A 22,435-nucleotide genomic window follows, 5' to 3' on the forward strand; every position below is an offset into this window, starting at 1 on the left:
TGCTTTAACACTAATCACTTTATCGTCCTCTTCAGTAGTGACCCTCAGTGGACATTTTCAATTCTCCCCACCCATTCAAAAGTGCTCGGGCTTGAGGAGTTTTACTTCTTCTTTATTTTTAAGTTGCTTTGTGTCCCCGACCTGTGTAATGTACCCCCTCCCCCAGTTGAACGTTAGCCTGAGAAGCTTTCTAATTCGTCCAAAATGATGCTAGGCAATTAACACCGGTGTTATAATCGATGTTGTTGTAATCTTCAGATTGTTAACATCAGCAGTTATGGACTCTGCATATACTACTGCTCATTTTGGGAGTTTGCTTCCACCCGGTTTGAAATAGTCCTCAAGCCATTTTCTGGCACTTTCCTATAAGTACATATAAGTACCATATACTAATTGGAACTCTACTTCCACATACTTCCCTCCTGGTATGACTACATATTTGTTTGGGGACCTAAGCCTTGCTCTGACTTGTCCTCAATCTGACGGACAATAGCCTCTGTGTCACCCTACATATTTCCCGGCATAGCCCCAAGTAACGTGTTAACATTTGCCCTGTCCTCATCTCCATGTCACAGATAGAGCACGTTATAACCAATAATAGGAATGCCCATCTACCCAGGATAGACTAGCATGGAAACTTCAAGCCCACCACTGCCTCCTAAGAAGAGATCTGTTTGAATCCATCCCATATTTTTCCCAATAGCAGTTTTCAGCTCCAAATGCTCACCATCTAGTGACTCCTGAGCTCATTTCACATTGGGTAGGTACTCCGCCAACCAATTCTCAGATCCCATATCCCAAGTGCACTCTGTTGCACTGGTGTGGAACATACAGTATATATAAAGGTGGATAAAGATACAAAATATGAGAGAACTCAAGAATTCAAGAAAAGCAGGTTTTTTTTATTGAAACGTATTGTACAAGAGCAAGTAAACAACTTTTATAGAAAGAAATTTAATGTAAGAGCAAAGAAAGATGTGCACGTATGACTCGATATGAACCGTTTCTAGGAACGGTAGAACACGTTGACTAAGGCTTAAAGTCATGCTGTTCAACATACTTCAACATTGTTGGTATAGATCAAATCCCCGCACGATCAAATACGACCTACATTAGCTTTCTTTCTTTCTTTAATGTTGTAGTCGAGTGGACTTAATCTATTGTACAGGTCACAGTAACGTCCATTTCATTCCCTTTTCCAAAGTGATAGAGGAAGTTATGGCATTCTTTCTTTCCGAAACGGCTCTCAGACTGTTAACATTACCCCAAGAGTCACAATCAAGTCCAATAACAGGTTAAGGCAAAAGTGTTCATGCGCGTGAAAGGATAGACCCTCAGAAAGTTTGTCGTTTCTTACTTTTATTAGGGCACGCTAGGCAAAAGTAGAAAAACTTATTTGATGGCAGTGAAAGCTGCCCTGAGAAAGTTAAGTTTATACAAGAACTCTTCGTTAGTTGGAATCAAATTAGTTTGCTTACAATGCAAAATAAAATACTTCGCGTTAAAAAAATTAAAAAGTTGAAAAGGATGCTTTATAAGTCTTTTAAAAATGTCCTATTCTAGAAAATGAATGGATCTAAAATAAATGAAGATATAAATATTTCATTGCCAAAATAAATGAAATAACGTCTCATCAACTCTTTTGCAAAAAGTACATAAAGAGCTCTCAATTAAGGTCATAAGAAATAAGAGTCTATTCGCCCCTAGTAATCGGTGAATAAAACATAAGTTAAACATATTGGAGTTTTGCTTTCTGAACCGAATACCATCATTTGGACACTTCCAGTGTTGCCGAAAGTGCCTGTGACTCCTTACAAACTAATGAAAAAGTGTCTAAATTTGGTTACAATAATTATATTTCAAATTTTAGTAGCAATCCAAAACAGTTCAAAATTGAACGCTTCATTTCATTTTAACGACAAAGTGGGGTCCTCTAGAATGGAAGAAAGATTGCACATTGACTGGACGTTACTAAACAAGAACAATCATAAATGCATCAAAAATCACCGTTCGACAATTGAGGAGGAAGATTATTTCTGATTCCATTGGGAAATTGTTAACCGATCACTTTCCGCATTCCGGATTGCGACCCAACTTACGACAAGCAATTATCTAAGTTACTAAACAAGAACAATCATAAATGTACCACAAAAAAAAAACACCATTCGACAATTGAGGAGGAAGATCATTTCTGATTCCATTGGGAAATTGTTAACCGATTACTTTTCTGCATTCCGCATTGCGACCCAACCTACGCGTAGCAATTATCTTAGTTACCAAACAACAACAATCATAAATTTATCAAAAAATCACCGTGCGACAATTGAGGAAGAAGATTAATTTCTGATTCCATTGAAAAAAAACTTTTAACCAAACACTTTTCCGCATTCCGATCACTTTTCCGCATTCGACCCAACATACGAGAAGGGACAGCGGTGGGTGGGGTTGGAATAACCAGAAAAATGGGCACCAGAGATGCAACGATCTTCTCGCTGCCTCATTTATCACTAAATATTTATTAAAAAAGTCAGTGGCATTGTCTGTTCTCAGTATAGAACATTCGGTATAGTTATAAATATTCTCCAAGTGTTTAGCCCACTCGATCGATAACTAATCATTCAATCCAATCTCTGCTGCCCTGCTACGAAGGTTCTGTGCCATGATACCGCCATCGTCTAGTATTTCATAATATTGTTGTAAATATTCTTTGGCCTGCCTGGCAAATTCAGCAGTTTGACAACAAGCAGAAATATCTACATTTTTCGTTATTTCAAGTGCTGTCTCTATCACATCTTCATATGCCTTTGCGATATTTTCATTTACTTGATATCTATTAACAATAAACAAGCTATAAGCACGTCGAAATTGAACTTCGATCAAATGATACGGAGAGCCTTTGTACTCCTCAATCATACCGTTGAACATTGCCTGTGCCTCCTCATTACGTCGCGCCTTACCCAACGCAATCGCTTTGCTTAGTTTACCTAAAAAAAAGGAAGGTTCTAGTTCAAGACATTTATCAATATATTTCATTTCCAATCTTCTATATTCGTCCTTATTATTGCTGTCTCGGGCATCAGATGCTAAATATCGGTACACAATCGATATCTGTAGAAACAACTCGGATCGAGGATGCTGAAGCTCTTCTCCTCTACGTAAAACATCAAGGGCTCTTTCATTATCACGCAAACGACGATAAAAACGACCTTTCTTTATGATAAGTTCACATGTATTTGCGTCAAGGTTGGCCATGATATCTTTGCCCTCATCGACTCGATCTGGGAGTCTCAGCAAAACCTTTGCTAGGTCACATTGTGCCGACTTGTTTGTTGGTTCCAATTCAATCGCTTTCTCGTAGCACTGAATCTCATCATGGATGCCATCATACGGTTCACTGACGTTATTCCATCCAAGACGAGCCTGTCGACCAATAACTGCACCAAGAGACTGATACCACGAACATTTCATCTTGATGGTTTTCAGTGCTCGCTGATATCTTCGTTCGGCTTCTTTGTATTTATTCGGTCCAAGTCTTGTTAAAGCGAAAGCAGCAGTGGCGTCTATGAAGGCTTGAAGTCTCGTTTGAGAGAGCTCATCTCGATGTCTGCTCCAGCTTTCTTCTAATTTTGCGAGAAGTCTTAATCGTCTGTCCTCGTTCTGATTTCCCTCGTGGATAGTTTCCAGAACCCACAACCTGTTTGCATTTACAATGATGATGTAAGCCTGACGTTCATCGTCATCTGCAACTTTCATGGCTTCTTTCTCCGCTTCCACGAAGAATTCTTCTGCTTTCTGAGAGTTTCTTTGCACCCCTTCAAAATTAGAGACCTCTAGATAACCTCTGAATAGCAGCATATCACAGGCTGTCTCCGTCCATTCTATCTCATTTCTGGTTTCCAGTTTACTATCGAGGTTGTTTGCTATACCCTTAAAGTCTATGAGAATATTCTGATCAAGCTTCCAATTGAAATGGCAAGGGACTTTTTTCCACCAATCGGGTATAGAATGACAACCGGCCATTTTAGAAGCTATAGAAGAACAATGTGAATAACAATACATTTAAAGAACACTGGCGTATATGTAAACAATTTTGGATTGAAGAATGTATGAGCTTAGCTGTGGACAACATTCTATAGTATTCTTTTATATTTTCCCTTTTTGTTTTCATTTATGATCATTTATAACAGATAATTTACTGAAATAATGGAATGACTTATGTGACAAAAAATTGTAAACAGAGCTGGGTAAAATCATTCGTAATCCAACAATGTCTGACGACGTTTTCCCATAGTTTTCTCGGGGGGCCTGAAGTGCCCGGTTGTTCAATGGTCTGCACTGTCAATTGCTACGCATATTTGCTTTGAAGTCGGGTGTACTATAAATTGTATCATAGAGATAGTTCATGTCATTTGAATTTTCATGTGGTTGTTTCTATTAAATGTTAGCTTTGATATGATTCACGTTGTAGCACACGAATGCAACATTTGAATGAGAATGATCTTTCTTTAACAGAACGTGAATTATGTTGACATGACCTTTTCATCCTGGTGCCGGAGGGGTGGGGGTGGGATGGCTGAGATTTGAGTGGAGAGAAGCTTCTCGCACGACCAGTTCGGTCATTTTAGGCAATGGCGGTATGTTCCATTCCCAAACATTTGAAACCATGGTAACGGTACTGTCATGGATGTTTTTACCCAAATTGAACACTTCCTGAGTTCTATCCGCTAAATCGTTGACTGTATAGTCCTACTAAAATTATGAACTTGATATAGTGTACAGAAAGGCAAGCGGGTAGCCAGGATTTCTTGGAGGGGGGGGGGGGGGTTCGGGTCGGATCAAATGTATTAACCTGCTTTGCGCTATCTGCCTGGGGTCTAGACGATATCTTCAGAGCTTTCAATTTGTTTCACCAATCGTCCGAGACTTTAGCCATGTGAAATTATATTATAAAGTTCAAATTAATGCATATGATTAGCCTAATATTGATTCGTTGGTTTGAAATTATTCAAGTTGGTAATAAACAACTCATAATAGAAGCTACAAGTAGGGTGGCCTAGCTAGTAGCCAGTAACACGAAATCAACAATACGATAGTGCCACGGTGCAACCTGCAGCAGGGTGGCCAGTTTATATGTAACACAACTGGTCAAATTGAGAGAATTTACCGACCAAATCGAGTAAATAAAGACCAAAGACATTTCTGCTCGATGTCTGCCTCTATACGTAGTCTACAATTTGGTAGTTTGAATTCATTTTTGATAGGATGACTATATGAAGGTTACCGGCGTATATATCTTTTCAAAAGTGTGGGGACAAATAAAGCTTAGATATGCACCCAAGCCGAAAAGGTGTGAGCTTACATTTGTTCTTAACGTGTAGCATATTATGCATTTATATGCCAGGGTGTTAAAACACACTAACACGTGTTATGTTTTGGGAGCATGCGAGAACTAGATATGTTAAATATACAATACATTCATGTTACATACGATACATACATAGTAATAAATGAGCTAGCAACACGATTTTGTTTTCCAGCTCGTTTCTATCGGTAAACGCTGTACTGTGTACGAAGGTAACCATTGAAACTAGGTCTGTGTAGACTCCAATGGACAGTCGTTATCATCACATACATCTTGTTTACGTGATTATTTTTTTAACACAGGCCGCAATAAAATGTGCCTCTAGCATAACACGTGTTATCATGTTATAACACAGATGCATATAAATGCGCATTATATTCAAGCGAAAACGCTATTATAAGCAACAGTACAATTCGGTTCGGGTGTCTACGCTATGTCCACGAAATCTATTTTTAGCCTTCAATGGGAATGAGATATTCCAGTTTCCACTCTTTTGTGAAATTTTGTGTGAGATCTCTGCATTGTTCTCCAAATTCTCTCCCTCTCTCCACCTCTTCTCTTTATTCTCTCTCTTCTCTCATTGTTTAAGGGTGGGGAGTAACCGCCCCCTGGATACGCGCTTGGAGAAAGTCACTTCCCTTACACAAATTTCTAGTACCCTTTACATGCATGCGTATTTCTTGAGCATGTTTTTTGCGCGGGGATTGAAACAATACATGTATGAAAATGCCCTCCTTACATGCACTATGGCATGCGTGAAGCATGTATTTGAAAAAATTACATGCATGTAAATGAGCTACATTACATGCTCCAGCAAATACATGCTTAAAGCAGGTATTACTCAATGTTTTATACATGTACATGCTTAAAGCATGTTTTTTGCGCGGGGTTTGAAACAATACACGTATGAAAATGCCCTCACATGCACTATGGCATGCGTGAAGCATGTATTTGAAATGTTTCATACATGTACATGCTTAAAGCATGTTTTTTGCGTCGGATTTGAAACAATTCATGCTTGAAGCATGTTTTTAAATCCATTGCATGCACTAATGCAAAGGAAATATACATGCATGTATTCGATGGAAATACATGCATGAAAGTATTTGCAAATGAGGCAATGCTTAGAAATAAGGTAACATTAAATAAAATACTGGTTAAGAATAGACTACTTACAAGAAATGTGAAGATTTAGACTTCTTAAGAAACAAATTATGAAATGCAAAATCTGGACTGAAAGCACCGAACATGGAAAATCAAAGTTTTATTGATGTTGAAAACATATACTAACAAGTGTAGTGAGGAAGGCAAAGTAGAGTTATCCTGGCAAGCTAAAAAAAAGTATATGCAAAACTGAAAAATAAGGAGTCGGTCACAATAGATAATGAACGGTAGATATAATTATGAACTGGTATATAGCTGATAAAAAATATAATGCAGATGAGCTAAGAAAGAAAGCACCTTAAATGCAATGATACAAGTGTAATAAAAATGGTATATCAAAACGTTACATATGCCCATGGGCACCCTTAATTGTGACTACATTTTCCTCACTATAGATGTGTAGTGTTATAGTATCATAGTATAGTATACAAGTATACTGTTGTAAAGGTAGTAATGAATGAATCATGTTGAAAGATAAGATCTGGATACTCAAAACACTGATCAAGTCATAAAATTTGGCAATGTTTATCCAATTAAAGAATGGATTGGAAGCTTACAGAATGTTGCATCACAGAATGGCCACTCTGTATGCTATAAGGCACATATACAGAATATATAGTTGTCATAAAATTAAGGCAAAATTAAAACATGAGCAACATTAATATAGTTAAGCTTCATCAAAAATATGTGAACATTCTAAAAGCATTAAATTTGGTGTAAAACATAAAACAAGTTACTAACTTGGTCCATTGCTGACTTCTATTCCTATAGGCTTGGTAATTTGTGGAGCCGAATAGCAAATTAATAACAGAGTAGAAAACTTTCTAGCAGGTACCTATAAGCCAAACACTAGCTTTTCAAGATTTTTACAGCACATGCAACTCATCAATTTCTGTGAACTTCTCCCAGGGCAAATAGGGAATATCTACTTCACATAACTCACATACAAACAAAGTTCGTATTAATTAAACTCTACATTTACACTTGCAAAGATATTGGCATATCAAGATTAAGGCATATTTTGTAAATATTCATATGACCCAAAACAATAGGGATCATACATTTCCCCAAGCCCCACATGCAGTATATGTCAGATATTATGTTTATAAGCTACAGTATTTCTCAATTATCAGAGTTGACACTTTTTGTAAAGTTTGTACATACATGGCAAACATTTCTCGGTGCATTGTACCGTCTGCACGGAAAATGCGCCCGCTACACCACTTTACAAACGTGACCCCATGCTGCTTGCAGACCCTACAGTATGAATCATGCTGTTCGCAGCCGGTATTCTTCTGTTGTAGGCATCAAGGCGTGGGGCAATTCCATGACAGAAATCTGAAAAGAACAGAAACAAACATATATATAGGCTATAGATATTTATTATAGAGAAAATTCACCTTTACTCCAAAGAAAAATATTATTAGAGAAAACCAGAGAAATAAGATATGACTCATAACTGACAAATAAGTAGTGTTTTAGGAAATAGTATTTTCTAAAACATTACTCCCTTTTTGTCAATTGTCAGAGAACTACGATATGAATCATATCGTAGTTCTCTGGTTTTGTCTAATAATATTTTATATATATATATATATACTATAGTGATCGGACGTTTTTATATTTTGTTAGTGACTGCATGTCTTTTCTGATTGTGTACGTAGTGGATGTTACTGGCCTAACTAGGCCTAACTCTATGGAATAACACAGAGTCACGGTAGTATTTCGCCCAGGATTGAACGAGAAACATGGATTTGGAGTTGGGATATTCACAACGGAATTTGGTTTACTGCTAGGATAATTTTTCCTGTGTATGTACTTTGGATATTAAAACGAGTAAGTTCAGCTGAAGCTTAGTCATGTATCCTACCCTGGTCGAATTGGGCCTACCAAATTGAAATCGAAGCAAACTTGATTGTCTGCCCAATGGGAATTAAATACCAATGCATACATGTGATGCATTCACATTATGAATGATTCAAATTTTGGCATAGAAATTTGTTTGTGAAGTAAACAAAAAACTTATTCCTGAGTGTGCACCTAGGCTATGATATCACACCTGTATGCTTCAAGCCTATTCTTGATACAAAATTTGAAAACTTCAAATGTCAATATTCGAGAACGAAGCATTAGATTTGAATGTAAGTTTTACCAGAATGTTCAGATTATAGTACTCTTTGATATAACTTTTGGCTGGACAATCCTTTTCAAATGGCAAAAATGCCAGCATAATTGGATGACTATATATGACATACCTCAAGTTTCACTACTCTCGCATTCTTGGACAAAACTGTCTTCATCAACCGATGTCTCTGATGGTGCAAATGCAATGCCATCCAAAAATGAAAATTCTGGGTCTGAAAAACTTGTCTGTAAGAAAAAGTATGAACAACTTTTATTAAAGTTATAAGCAACCTCAGGCCTAGAGGAAAGATGATGGATGCATGGCTGTGGAGTGTCATTCTTCCCTTAAAATGAGGGAGTATTATTCAAAGAGTTCTATCAATTGTTCTGATTCAAGCCCTTGCAGCATATAAAAACAAAAGCAAAAAAAGAAACAAAGCAAAGATGGTACAATTTACATGGTATATCAACATCACTTCCCCAACACCTCTACTACTTTAAGTTTAAAGATGAACAATATTTTACATTACTCTCTGTACAGTGGTTTATATTTGAATTTCCTTCAAACTGGGACGTTGACTTTCAAACACAAACCGTTTCTTTCTGCTGATTAAAGAAATTTCTGGTTGAAATTGCTACTGATGAGGCAGTTTTTTGGGAAATCTTTGCAGGATGCATATTTATCGCTGATTTGAAGGGAAACTGTACAGAAAGTTGTATATCTCTCAACTACCTACCTATCCTCCTTTAAAAAATGCCTCTAAAAAAATACTACAAAAATCTAACCTGTTTCTTGTTGCCAAGGAAGGCTTGTTGGCATTCTAATGCACCTGTCAAGCGTTTCAAGAAACGCAGTTCCTCACAAGTGACTGCTGTAAGGAAAGAGCAAAGGTTCTGTGAAATCTTCTTGACATAAATTGAAAATGTTTGTTAAAACTAGCTTTATTCTGTCAAAATATGTCCATATATCAAAGAAAACAATAGTAGCCTAAGACAGAAGAGGTGACACAGCTGAAATGATGCGTGTAACCAGAACAACAAAATTGAAGGTTTATCTTAATGCATCACAATATCAATGGAGCAATTGCAGTTCATATTTGGACCAAACAATTTCAAAAACAATATATTATCAATTTGACCTTCTGTGATGCATGATCCTTCCAATGAATGATGTAGCTTCTAATCTTACATTGCACGTCTTTTAGTTTTTCAGGATAAGTAAAAAACAAAACAAAGTAGGCCTAGCATAGGCCTAGGCCAATTAAAATAAAGAAAAAAAATTAAAACATTATGAGAGCATGCAAAAACATTACTTACATGGTAATTTTGGTTGGGGCATACGTTGATACCGTTGTAACTCTCTCCTGAGCTCATCTTCTTCGGTCCCCAGCAAGCTTCCAACATATTTGCACTTCTTCTCTTGCTGGTAAACGACTAACGTACTGAACCACGTACAATGCAAGTGGTATAATGCAAGTGGTAGGCTATAGTATAGGCTACTACAACATGACCGAAAAGTTGATATTCGAAAAATGCACTCAACTAAATCACTGGAAATAATGAATCCAAATGGCTTTAAACACTAGATCCGTTGACAGAAACAATAAACCTTGATACTTGAGTGAACGCGACAGGAGGTGTTCACTAAACTGAGCAAAATACAAGCAAATTTCCGAAGAAAGATGATACCGACAACACGCCACTGATGTATTCCAATATCTATATACTGTAACTATCTTTGAAAGTGTATAAGTTTTACCGCCGAACTTGATAGAGTCCCGAGTAATGTTCCTTGTAAATGTGAACTGTAATACATTTAACACGAAACGAATCTATTTGGTTCGTGTTTCGTGGGTGAAACAGGACAGGTGTAATTAATTAAAATAAATTTATTTAGAAATTGTGGGTTTCTTTTTTTTGGTATCGTTTTTCTCCGCTTTAGAAGACCAGACAAAATTTAAAAAATAATGAATAAATGTACCGGGCACCCCGTCTGCCGTACGGTCGGTCATTATGCATATTCATTTTGTCGACAGCAACGTTAACTTAACTTCGACCAACTAAACGTAAAATAGTATATTGTACTGTACTAAACCAGTAGGAAGGCCCGTGACTACTTTGCTTGGAAAAATAAAGTCGCAATTTAAGGACGTTAATATTAACAATTTCGAAGAAGCAATAAACCTTGCGCAAGATCGTGATACATGGCGGAGGTTAATCACTGAGCATGTCGGATACACGAGACTCAACTTTCTACTAGGCCTACTACTGTAGGCTACTGTGTGCATATCGCGCGATATGTACAGTATAGACCTTGTCCTTAGACTTTTAGAGTAAGTACGGACGACGTTACTTCTATGCTCTAAGAAAATTCCGAAAATTTTGTCGATCAATATTGAGGCCTACAATGCCTTCTAAATATAGAGACTATTTCAGGACAAGCAACCCGTTTAAATGTGTGCCACGAACCACACGGTGGCGACTAAGCTTATCTCAGTTAGACGATTTAGACAATGGTGATGAGATGCCTTACGTTAGGCCCAATAATAGTGACACTACTCATGTTAGTGTTGCCGGTAGCCCAGCTAGTACTAGTTCTACGACTAGTCTGAATACTACTAACGTTGGTACCACTCAACTCCCAACAGAAGGAATCAATGAAGGAAATGGAGCTGAAAGGTTGTTAAAATGACTTTTTTTGCTTCAGTTATGATGGAACTGGATGTTTTCCCCACCATGAACAAAAATGTATACAGCCTGTGGTATTGGTAAGGCTATAGGCTGCCTACAGAAAACCTAATGCTTTTCATTAGTAGGGTAATATTTTGAATAGGCCTAGGCTACAGTATATCTTATTTGTATTACTATTACTGTCTTGGTCCATACCTAGGCTTAGCCCTGTAGCCTAGTCCACCAAAATTACATGTGCAGCGTATACAATTAAGCTTCTTTAAAGTTAGGAGCATGGAACTGCCCTTCAAATGCATTGCTGACGGCGAACACAAAAAAAATTTGGGGGCTACATCATACTAGTCTACAGTATTTTTGTAGTAAAGAGTACAGTCTAGCCTAGTCCACCAAAATTACATGTGCAGGGTATACAATTAAGCTTCTTTAAAGTTAGGAGCATGGAACTGCCCTTCAAATGCATTGCTGACGGCGAACAAAAAAAAAATTTGGGGGCTACATCATACTAGTCTACAGTATTTTTGTAGTAAAGAGTACAGTCTAGCCTAGTCCACCAAAATTACATGTGCAGGGTATACAATTAAGCTTCTTTAAAGTTAGGAGCATGGAACCGCCCTTAAAATGCATAGCTGGAGGCGGGAAAAGAAATTGGGGGCTAGATCATACTAGTCTAAAGTATTTTAGTAGTAAATAGTACACAAACAATACCGTGGTTCCCGTTTAGTCCAAAGAGACATTATTTGATGTCAAAGTTACAGTAGCAGATTCGAACTGACCAGAAACGTGGTGCAAAAAGCACATGAACGTACAGGTCACTCTGAGACGTCATTGTGCGGAGTGTACCGCAATCACAATGGACTTTCCACGTATTTCTCGTAAGACAGTGAACCTTTTCTTACTTCACTCTCCGCAAGAGTTACCTGAATACTTAGATTGAAGGGCTCGTGTTCAGTGCTCAGAAGGAAGAACAATTACACTTAAGTTGCCATTCTATTATTTTTTTCTTGGGGGAGGGGAGGAGTAGGGTGGAAAACAAGTTGTTTGGCAAAGAACAACCTAAAGACTTCTTTGCTGTGAGTCACGATGTAAAGCAGAAGTTTTGTTTATGCAGTAGCAGGTATGTAGCGCTTGTGTGTAACGTGGAAAAAAACTGCCAATTTCTCTGACGAAGGATGATGTATCCAACAATAAATTAACACATATTAATCTTGACGTTGCACCACCCAACCAAAGATATTTTATTTCTGTGTATGATTTTGGTTGCTGTTTGTGTGTGCATGGATTTCACTGATGCAAAGAACATTAGTTACATTACTGAGGTTCCCAATCTGATTAAAAGTGATTGAAACAGAGGGCCCTGTTTAAGTTACGTATAACATAATCTTTTTATTGGAAAGCTGATTCTGATCAGTATTGTTTGGAGAAAGAAAGAAATTAACACAACAGGAACACTGTAGATATAAATGACTATGTGAATAAAATTGTGAATTAAGTACAATGCATGTAATTTTTATTCTTGTTCACAATTGATTTTCAAACTCTATTGATAGTTATTTAATTTTTATATATACTAATTGTGTTCATTGAACGGTACACACCAGTCGAAGAGATGCATAATATAAGTACTGTATAAACATGAGTACAGTAAATGGTATGGTAGTCGAAGGTTTTTTGCTGGCATGGAGACCCAATATTTACCAGCTCTGACAACTCTCTCAAAATACCACTGGCTATGTAAAACAATATCTATGGGTATACTAGACTTTTGTTTACATGTACCACCTTTTTAATATTTGCCTATCATAAAATTGCAAAATTTTGAATGTAATTAACCCCAATGAGTTAGAAGAGTCAGTCATTTTATTGCTCAAGTGAATGAGCTGTTTGTGGGTTTTTTTTACTGTGTAAAGACACCAATCGTTTATATTCTATTTATAAGCTGCAATATTTTTGTACACAAAATCCATAAGGTTAGGTCATGACCGTTTTGTTGTGAAACAATAATTTCAACAAGCATTTCCTATATGTAAGGAATTTCATAGTAATCTGAATGATATTCTTCATTGTACAGTGGTAAAATCAATTTGAAAAGTATTTGTTGTAAATTGCTGTGGTAAGCCTTTCATCTTTCTTTCTGTCTTAATGGCTGTCGTTCACTTTTGACTCAAGAGGGCATTGCGTATCTCGTTGGAAATTTGTCAAACCTTTACCGCTTTATTCTACGGCGCAAGAGTTACCTGAATAATTAGATTAAAGGGCTCGTGTTCAGTGCTCAGAAGGGAGAACAATTACACTTAGGTTGCCGTTCTATTTTTTTTCTTGGGGGTGGGGGGTAGGGGTGGATGACAGAAGTTGTTTTGCAAAGAACAATCCAAAGACTTTTTTGCTGTTAGTCACGATGTAAAGTAATGCCAAATATAGTTTTTTCTTTGTCTACAGTACTCAAGGAAGTCGTACTGTGCATGTTACACTTAGCTGAGGCTAAGTCTACCAGAACAGGAAAACATCAGCTTTGGTGAACATTCAAATTTGTATATTTTCTTGAAATGTACTGCAACTAATTTTATCTATTTTAATTCGTTTGTGTGTATATATAGGCCTCAACCATACTATTTAGTCAAGTGCAAGCAATTGTGATCTAGGGATGTTATACTTGACTTCAAAAGAACGTAAAGGTCATAGCTTGGCTTGTGCTGTTAACACAGGTTTGTCTTGGGGGACATAAGTTTTATCTGCGGAATGCAAACTTTTTCGGGCAGATGCGTCCCTGGAACGCGCGTTTTGAATTCCTAGTAAACTAAAAACACTGGCTGACATTTTACCAATTGACTGTTTACATTTGGCCACCCCAAAAACATTTGCTGACCATAACAAGGGTTGTGACCCCAATTTGACTACCAGGGGTGTAACATAGAGTACTAGTCCACTTTACTTTCACCAACTTATTGTAGTAATGTATTAGTGAATGTATAAGTGGTAAAATAATTATTTTGAGAGTGCAGGCAATACCAAATATAAACTTCAAAAAGTCATACCGCATCATCCTGTAGTTTTTATAAAGTTTTTAAATTTGTCATCACAGTATGTAAAGTTGGAATCAATGCACATTATGAAGCATGTACAGAAGCTAAATACACAATGGCATTTCCTTATAACTCATGGGAGATTACCAAATCAATGCTTTATATTTCAGGGTGCTCCATTTAATAACATATATCACCAATGCATGAGGTTACTTTAAACAACCAGCTAGCTGAAATTCGAAAAAATGAATGCTTGTTTGCATCTTAAGATGTCAAGAGCTCATCTGGAAAAGAAAAATAATCAAACTCTTCATTCCTACCAAAACTTTATTGTGATAAAATATGATATAATCATCCTATATACAGTATACCATAAAATTACATCCAAATTGACTAATTGCATGTGTGCAATTGTAAATTGATCAAAGTCCAAAATACATGCACTGTAAATTTGAATACATGCACTATGAATTTGACAAAGTCCAAAATACATGCTTCACAAGCATTCATAAAACAACTAAGTCCAAATACATGTTTGACAGTTTGGTTACATGCATGCATACACCAAGTTACATGCCCAATGGACACTTATATTGCTGCAATACATGCTTAGTGTAAGGTTTACACGCATGTATTCGAATACATGCATGCATAAATACATGCTTCCTGGATGCATGCATGTAAATTGTATGAAAACAGCATGTGTAGAGCATGTACATGCATGCAAATTGCATGTTTTAGCCTTTTCATACAAGATACATACAATTTACATGCAATTTACATGCAGTTTACGTGCTTTAATTTGTATGAGGGTTTACTCTTAGCTGAAACCCTGTGTGCTCTGTTCTCATACTGTTTACAGTTCATGCATATATCGATCACACTTTTTCTGCTAAAGCCTGTGTATTTATGATTCACGTTGTCAGTAAAATTTGTCAACTGTCACTCAAATTTAGAATTTGAATAAACTTAAAACGTAAAATGCTATAGCGATGGGATTTTGACAATTGGGTTCCGTTTTCGCCCTTTCAATGGTTTTCTCTGAAGGTTCTCAGTTTGGTGTGGATTTTTCTTTCAACAGTAAGGTTTAAGCTATCTCATTACCTATGATTTACTATAATTATGATTTACATAAATTTGTATATGAAGCTCAGCTTCATCGACTTAGGCTTCCTTCATGCCACTACTATGAGATTGTCTGTCCAAAGCCATAGTCCTTCGGTTTTACTACGTTAATCGGCTTAATTATGTAAAGTCATTGGAAACAATATTTCGGTTAGGCCTATTCTAACGACTGATCAGGAATTCACACTTGCGATGTTGAAATTTCGAAATATATCATCGTGCAGTTTCCAAGTATCAATATCGGATTAACTTTGGACGGTTGATATAACGAGGGTATTAATTATAAACATACTCATGATATAACAAGCATGGCAGCAGGTTATCTCGTATACACAAAGCAAAATAATAGGGTAATAGTTAACTTGAAACGCAATGAACTGGTATTAGTTTGAGAATTCCAGTCAATTACGGATTAACATCAGCCGCGAACTGGTTAAACTGAGCCTTTAAATGCATTTGGTAATGTTGGTACAATACTTTTTGCCGCCAACGTCATTTGGGGGGGGGGGGGTAATCGGGCAGGGGGATCCGTCCCTTCAGCCCACCCCCACCTCCGCGCTGGTTACGTCACTGCGGGTAGCAAAGTGAATGAGAGAGTTGTTTACAACTATCACCTACTGTATATATATGTACGTCAGAATCTAACTTCAGGGTTTACTGCTCAGTGTTTGGTTGGCTATACATGCAGGGACGAAGCCAGGGGAGCAGGGGGGCGACTGCTCCCCCCTTTCAGTGTCGAAAAAAATGTTTAAAATCTGTTATTTTTAGCATGGTATTTTATCAGTGCTCTTTTCATCTTGAACACTCGTCAGCTCCGTTAACTCGATTATAATCGTAGTGACATTCAGGCCTACTGACTGAACTACTAACTTAGTTTGGCAGATGCAATTAGCTAATTTTAGCCTATAACCTATTATAAGTCTACAGTTACTGTAGCCAATGCGTAATAAAATACATATTGCCTACCTAACCCCACTCGATGGAATGTCACGAACCGCGTATGCACAGCGACGACGACAACGTTCGTTCTCATCCTTTCTATGATTCGTCCTAAGTTGTTGCACGAACAGCATGTTATGAAGCTAAGCTAGCAATCGCACGTGATATGCACTTCCTATAAATAATGATTACACTGCTAATACACTGCGATAACGATATTTGTTTAAAAAATATCTGTCTTAAAAATTATGAAAGTTTATATTGTCCATCAGTTAAGTTCGTCAAATGTATTTAAGTCCAGACATTGGACAATAAACAAGAATCATCCTACTAGAAATGTTGTAAAAGAGCACTATGTTTGTCTTTCTGATATATTATGTAAAAGAACAAGAATTCAAACAGGAAACAAAATCTGCTGATAATATGATATCATATGATAATGATGAAACTGGCAATCATTGCACCAGATCGCATCTCAGGACCTTCAATTCGTCCCCGTTTTCGCGTATGGCGAATGTGCACTTTTGGCGAAATTGAGTTAAATATTGTACTTATACCTATTTCGAGGGTGAAGAATCGGTTGAGCCGAGTTTGAAGTTTTAAAACTGTTTTTTTTTTCTTCATATTTTCTGACTCATTTTGACGAATGTCCACCTAAGACCCACTCTCGTTTTTACATACTGACGAATACTTTAGTCATCATTACAACCACTCAGTAACACAATTTGTCTAAGGTCCATGCATATTTGCATAACGACGAATATTACCCTTTGGAACAAGCCGCACATAACAACCATGTCATACTGGCATTTCATACATGATAGCATAACTCGTGAAAACAGAATGGCCAGTAGGTCAACAATAATATACCTGATTAGTAGCCTAGTGTTATGATTGCAGTACATTCTATGCTTGTATCTGTTGCGCGAGTAGCTATAGACAGTAGACTGGAGTAACGCTATTTATCTCGACTGAAATGGTGTAACAGTGTCGGTACATTTAATTAGAGCTGTGTGTAAATGGGGAAACAGGTGGTGTAAGACACTGACGGACATTGATGACAATGGGTGTAACTCGTATAAAAATGATGAATAAATCACTCAAATTTTGATTGTGACCGCGAAGAATACAATACCTAGACCAAGGTTAATTAATTTAAGCCATTCTTAGAGTTAGTCTAACCATACCTAAGGATTAAAGTGAAGGAATCCCAAACCATCATAATGAACTTATATCACCAAGATCCTTGTGATGAACTTATCCCTAAAATACCTAAGTCCATTCTCCTGCACGGTACGGGAGTAAATTGGTTTTTAAAAGTCGTGGCATGGAGCTATTTTTTGCCAATGTGTAATGTCATAATGCCACTTGGGATGGTGGGAGGGGGGGGGGGCGATATAATGTAATCTTTTGGTGTCCTGTCTCCTTTTCAATGTGAATGTAAACAGTTCAATAAAAAATACCAGTTTTACGACAAATTAAAACATGCAAACGCCAGATCCTCCAGTCTTCAATTTCATATATAAATAAATGTTAAAAATGTAACATCTCCCTAAAGAAGTACGGTTTCTCTTAGCTGTTGGCGGCTTTGCTCATCACAGCAGCAGTACTCTAGCCTAACTTAAAACTACCTATATCTGGCTAAGTAATACCTAGTTACATAGTTGAAGGTCACATACTTTTACATGAAACTTTGGAAGGTACTAGCATAGTTTATACTTAAGTAGTTATTTTGCTACAAAGGACGAGGAGAGGGGCGTTTAGACCGAATTACTAGAAAATCTGTATAGCAACCTTTAAATTGACAGAACCTTGGATGTTTTCTTCCACAGGCTAAGAAGTTCAGGATAATAGGGGAAGTTATACCATACCTTTTGGAAAATCAACCAAGTCAGAACATGGACATACAAACCAAATGAACATCACCAAACTGATACACCCTCAGCCCTGGTTTCCGTACATTGGGATTATTAACCCATAAAGGTTGCTTGACATAAGAAAGGAGAAGGCACTTGCTGTTCCAGAACGGAAGTTGCAAGCCACTCGAATAATCCATATCCATATCCATATCAAACGTTTTATTAATCAATGATATTGTGTCTTATTAAGATTGTAAGGAAATAATTATAACAAAGGGTCTTTAATGACTTTTCAAGTGCGTTTAATACTGTCTTGCCAAATCAATTAATGAAGGATGTTTTACGATTTATCAAAGAAACATGGCTTATTTATTGGCTGACACAATTTCTTCAAGGATGGCCCAGACAAGTAAGGTTGGATAAAGGGTTATCGGAAATATTGGAAATAAAGGTTGGTGTGCCTTGGGGGGGGGGGGGGGTGGGGGGTCCATTATATGCTATATTATTTACTATATATATATACTGATGAAATTGGGTCAAACTCACACATTTCTGTTACAAAATATGCCGATGATACTGCTGTATCATGCACAATTCCTAAGAGCTCTGTTGAAACTGACCAATGAAATTTTCAGTGTTCTGTAAATGACATAGTTCCAACATGTGACCGCAAGACTTTATTGCGTAACCCCCCCCCCAAAAAAAAAAAATAAAGGAAATTCGTTTTTGAAAATAAACCATAAAACATGAAGGTCTCATTCTATCAACGTCGCAACGTGTTATTGAGGGATCTGATGTGGCTAGAACCTCCAAAACTGAGTACTGGGAGTAAACAGCGACGACAGTTTGACCTTTTCTTGCAAAGCATCAAGGTATTAAAAGACTATATTATATACATATAGGCGTAGGAGGCGGGGGGGGGGCTGGGGGGCTGCAGCCGCCCCCATCCAAAAAATTGTTAAAATTTGGGCAATATGCTGAGAATTTTTCGGGCACCTACTGAAGGAAAAATAATTTGCAATGTGTTTTTCAATGGTTAAACTGATATTATTTTTATCATTATTATTGTAACGACTTCCCTAATAATTATAACCAATATGGAAGGATAATAACACGGAAATTATTGTATGTTATTGGCATGCGATGTAGTAACCAATGCATGCCTATATGATATGCATATTAACGTGTTGAGTCGTTACAGCCCCCCCCCCCCAAATCAAATTGGGCTCCTACGCTTATGATTATATAGTATCTAGTGTGGCTTACGTTGTGTCTTTCTTTAACCAAAATGCTAAGGGAAATGTTTTCAATACAACTATTCAACCTGGCACATGTGATATATGTCTGGTACCATTTTATATTGCAAAAAAAAGCAAAGAAAGGAGAATGAAGTTTCTTAAATACACATCAGCTATATTTAATTTAGATTACAGTATACTTTTAGAAAAAGTAAATGCTGCTGCAAGACCTGAGTTTACAAGAATGACTAAAAAGATTAACAGTGATCAGAATCACCCTTTGTATACAACTGTACTACAAAGTCTCCTGCACAAATCGAGCAGAAATCTAAGAAATCCCCACAAAATACCGAACGTAAGTTTACAGAAACTCATTTATTTACCGTGCTGCTTTATGTATACATTCCATTCGAGCACTTATAATGTTTGTTGTAGTCTGTTTGTTATATCGTTTTATGTATTAACTTTTGTATGTGTAGATATATTTTATATGATATCCTATCATCTTGACATTTTCTCCCCTTTTATATGAGTTATTCTTCTTGTTGAGGTATTATATGACTCCTGTCTATAAATTTTATATGTATACTGGAAGGAAATAAAAAGAAGGAACAACTAATACAGTACAACTTGGAAAGACTTAAACAATGGCACAGTTGTTTCCTTCTTTAAATCTGAGGATTCACACGAGGTTGGGTTGGATATTATGAATGTACCTGTGAGAGTAAGAAATATTTTATATGTATACTGGAAGGAAATAAAAAAGAAGGAACAACATACTATAGTACAACTTGGAAACACTTGAACAATGGCACAGTTGTTGGGTTGGATATTATGAATGTGCCTGTGAGCGTAATCAAATTTCACATTCTGTTTAAGGGGATAGTATAGTGGGAAATCTTCCCAAAGCGTTTGAAGGATACCTAGAAACTATTGCCAGAGGCATTTCACGTAACACACTGACTGGAAAATGAAGAATTGCACACAATTTTCCGTAGTCGGTGTGCTTTATAAGATTTCCGACTTAACAGATTACGCCACTGGAAATATTATTTTTGCAACTGCATGTGTTCACATTTCATCATATACCAAGTTGTCTATTTTATACATTGTAGAAAATGGTGGGGGTTCTTTTAAAATAAATAGGACCAATATATCACCCTTTCAGCAGCCGGCTCTCCTTGCCCTCCCTACCTCAACATCCCTCTATCCGAAACCCTCCATGTCACCCAAGAAAAACATACTAAAACACTTACCCTCGCCCATAACCCATACAAATTCCTTGTCTATTCTACACATTGCAACAAAACGAGGGCGTTCTTTTTAACACTAAGACCAATATACCACCCCATTCAACAGTCGGCTCTCCGTTGATGTTGATACCTGCGTATAACCCATTCCTGTCTATTTTATACATTAAAGTAAACCGTGGACGTTCTTTTTAAAATCAATACGACCAACGTACCACCCCTTCGATTATTTTCTTCTATCGTAAGGTCATTCCACCTACCACCCCTTCCTCTCCCCATGTGAAAGTGAACATTCACGGTGTACCCTATGGCTACTACACACAAAAGTGACGAATACAAGTCTGTGACAGGACGAAACTTCTATTTGTTATATTTAAAATATTGACAACTTTCGGTACAAAAGATCATTTTTTAATTACGCTATACTAAAGTCAAAATGTGAAAATCTTTAGAGCGCGTTTTCTCAAAACTCACATTTTGAACATTCGTCACTACGCCAGAACGGGACGAATTGTTCAAAAATATCTCAAAGGGGAGGGGGACACCTCCTCCCCTTAGACACCTCCCCCATATCAATCGCAAAAAGTGCACCCCCCCCCCTTCAAATTCCTTGCTACGTCGCTGTATACATGGGACATGTGAAAGAGGGAGTGTCAGGTTTCGCAGTTTGAAATCGAACAATCGTTTGTCTTTTACCGTCTAGTATATCATTCTGTGACTTACGTAGACTTTCCATATACCTTCATAGACTTTCTCGTGCTTTCCATTAATTTCGTCAAACTCAACAACTACTTTGACAAGTCATCGTATACACAACAGGTACATGCATGCATGCTTCGTGAATGAAATATTGTACTGCTTATTGACCATTAAGTTGCATATTATCGGATTTAAACTGCAACGACATCAATCACACACACATGCATATTGTTCTTACATTTATGTGTAGAACTACACCACTTCTCTCAATCAGCAATGCCTTACGTGAAACGTTACGTTTCAATGATTGGAGAAAAAGTTGCGTTTTTTTTCTCTATTATGAAAACATAAGATTTTGACTGTGCGTTAAGAAGGCATACGGTAATGGAGCTATTTAATGTCCGTGATCGATGAACAAGTGTGTATTCTGTCCTCTGTCAAGTGACCGCCGTGAGGGCGAAAGCACATCGTTCAACATCAATGCAGCGAACGAGGTTGTTTCGGTATAATCATAATGAGAAACGGGATCCACTTCAAGGATCCGTTATACCATTCTTACAGCGGAAATTGTAGTAATCATAAAACACATACATCATAAAAAAATTCAAAATGTTTAAACTAACCTTATCTCTTTGTAAGGTCTTGGTCTCGCCGATGTTGAATAGCTTCTAATTGATCTTTCTAAGTAGGAGTTGTTTATAAATTGTCTGGCGATTCCAAATCACTAAAATGTTTCGCAATAATAGGGTAATTCCAGGCAAAGAAAAAAAAACGACCTTTAAACTCTGCTCAGATATCTGTATGATTATACATGAATATCTACACTGCTTTCACTGTCACGTCTGCTTAGATGGTCGTCGTTCACAGCACCTCATAAAACAAGTACACAAGTCATAACACTGGTATCATTCGTACTACAGAAATGCATACAGGTAAACTGATGGAAAAGATATCACCATTTGAA

The 22,435-nt window shown here is 37.1% G+C and overlaps 2 protein-coding genes across 2 annotated transcripts in view; one reads left to right on the forward strand and one right to left on the reverse strand.

Annotated features, from left to right (window-relative positions):
- LOC139980359 (exosome complex component RRP43-like) overlaps positions 1-22,435 on the forward strand; it is a 138,405-nt gene that overhangs the window by 75,893 nt on the left and 40,077 nt on the right. The window lies entirely within an intron of this gene.
- On the reverse strand, positions 882-22,243 carry LOC139980353 (interferon-induced protein with tetratricopeptide repeats 1-like). The gene is made up of 2 exons (XM_071991971.1): positions 22,095-22,243; positions 882-4,028 (listed from the first exon to the last, which is right to left on the reverse strand). Exon 2 carries the CDS (start codon positions 4,018-4,020, stop codon positions 2,611-2,613), a length of 1,410 nt encoding a protein of 469 aa, XP_071848072.1. The 5' UTR covers positions 4,021-4,028; positions 22,095-22,243; the 3' UTR covers positions 882-2,610.

This window comes from Apostichopus japonicus, chromosome 14, assembly GCF_037975245.1.
Source record: "Apostichopus japonicus isolate 1M-3 chromosome 14, ASM3797524v1, whole genome shotgun sequence".
Classification (NCBI taxonomy): Eukaryota; Metazoa; Echinodermata; class Holothuroidea; order Aspidochirotida; family Stichopodidae; genus Apostichopus; species Apostichopus japonicus.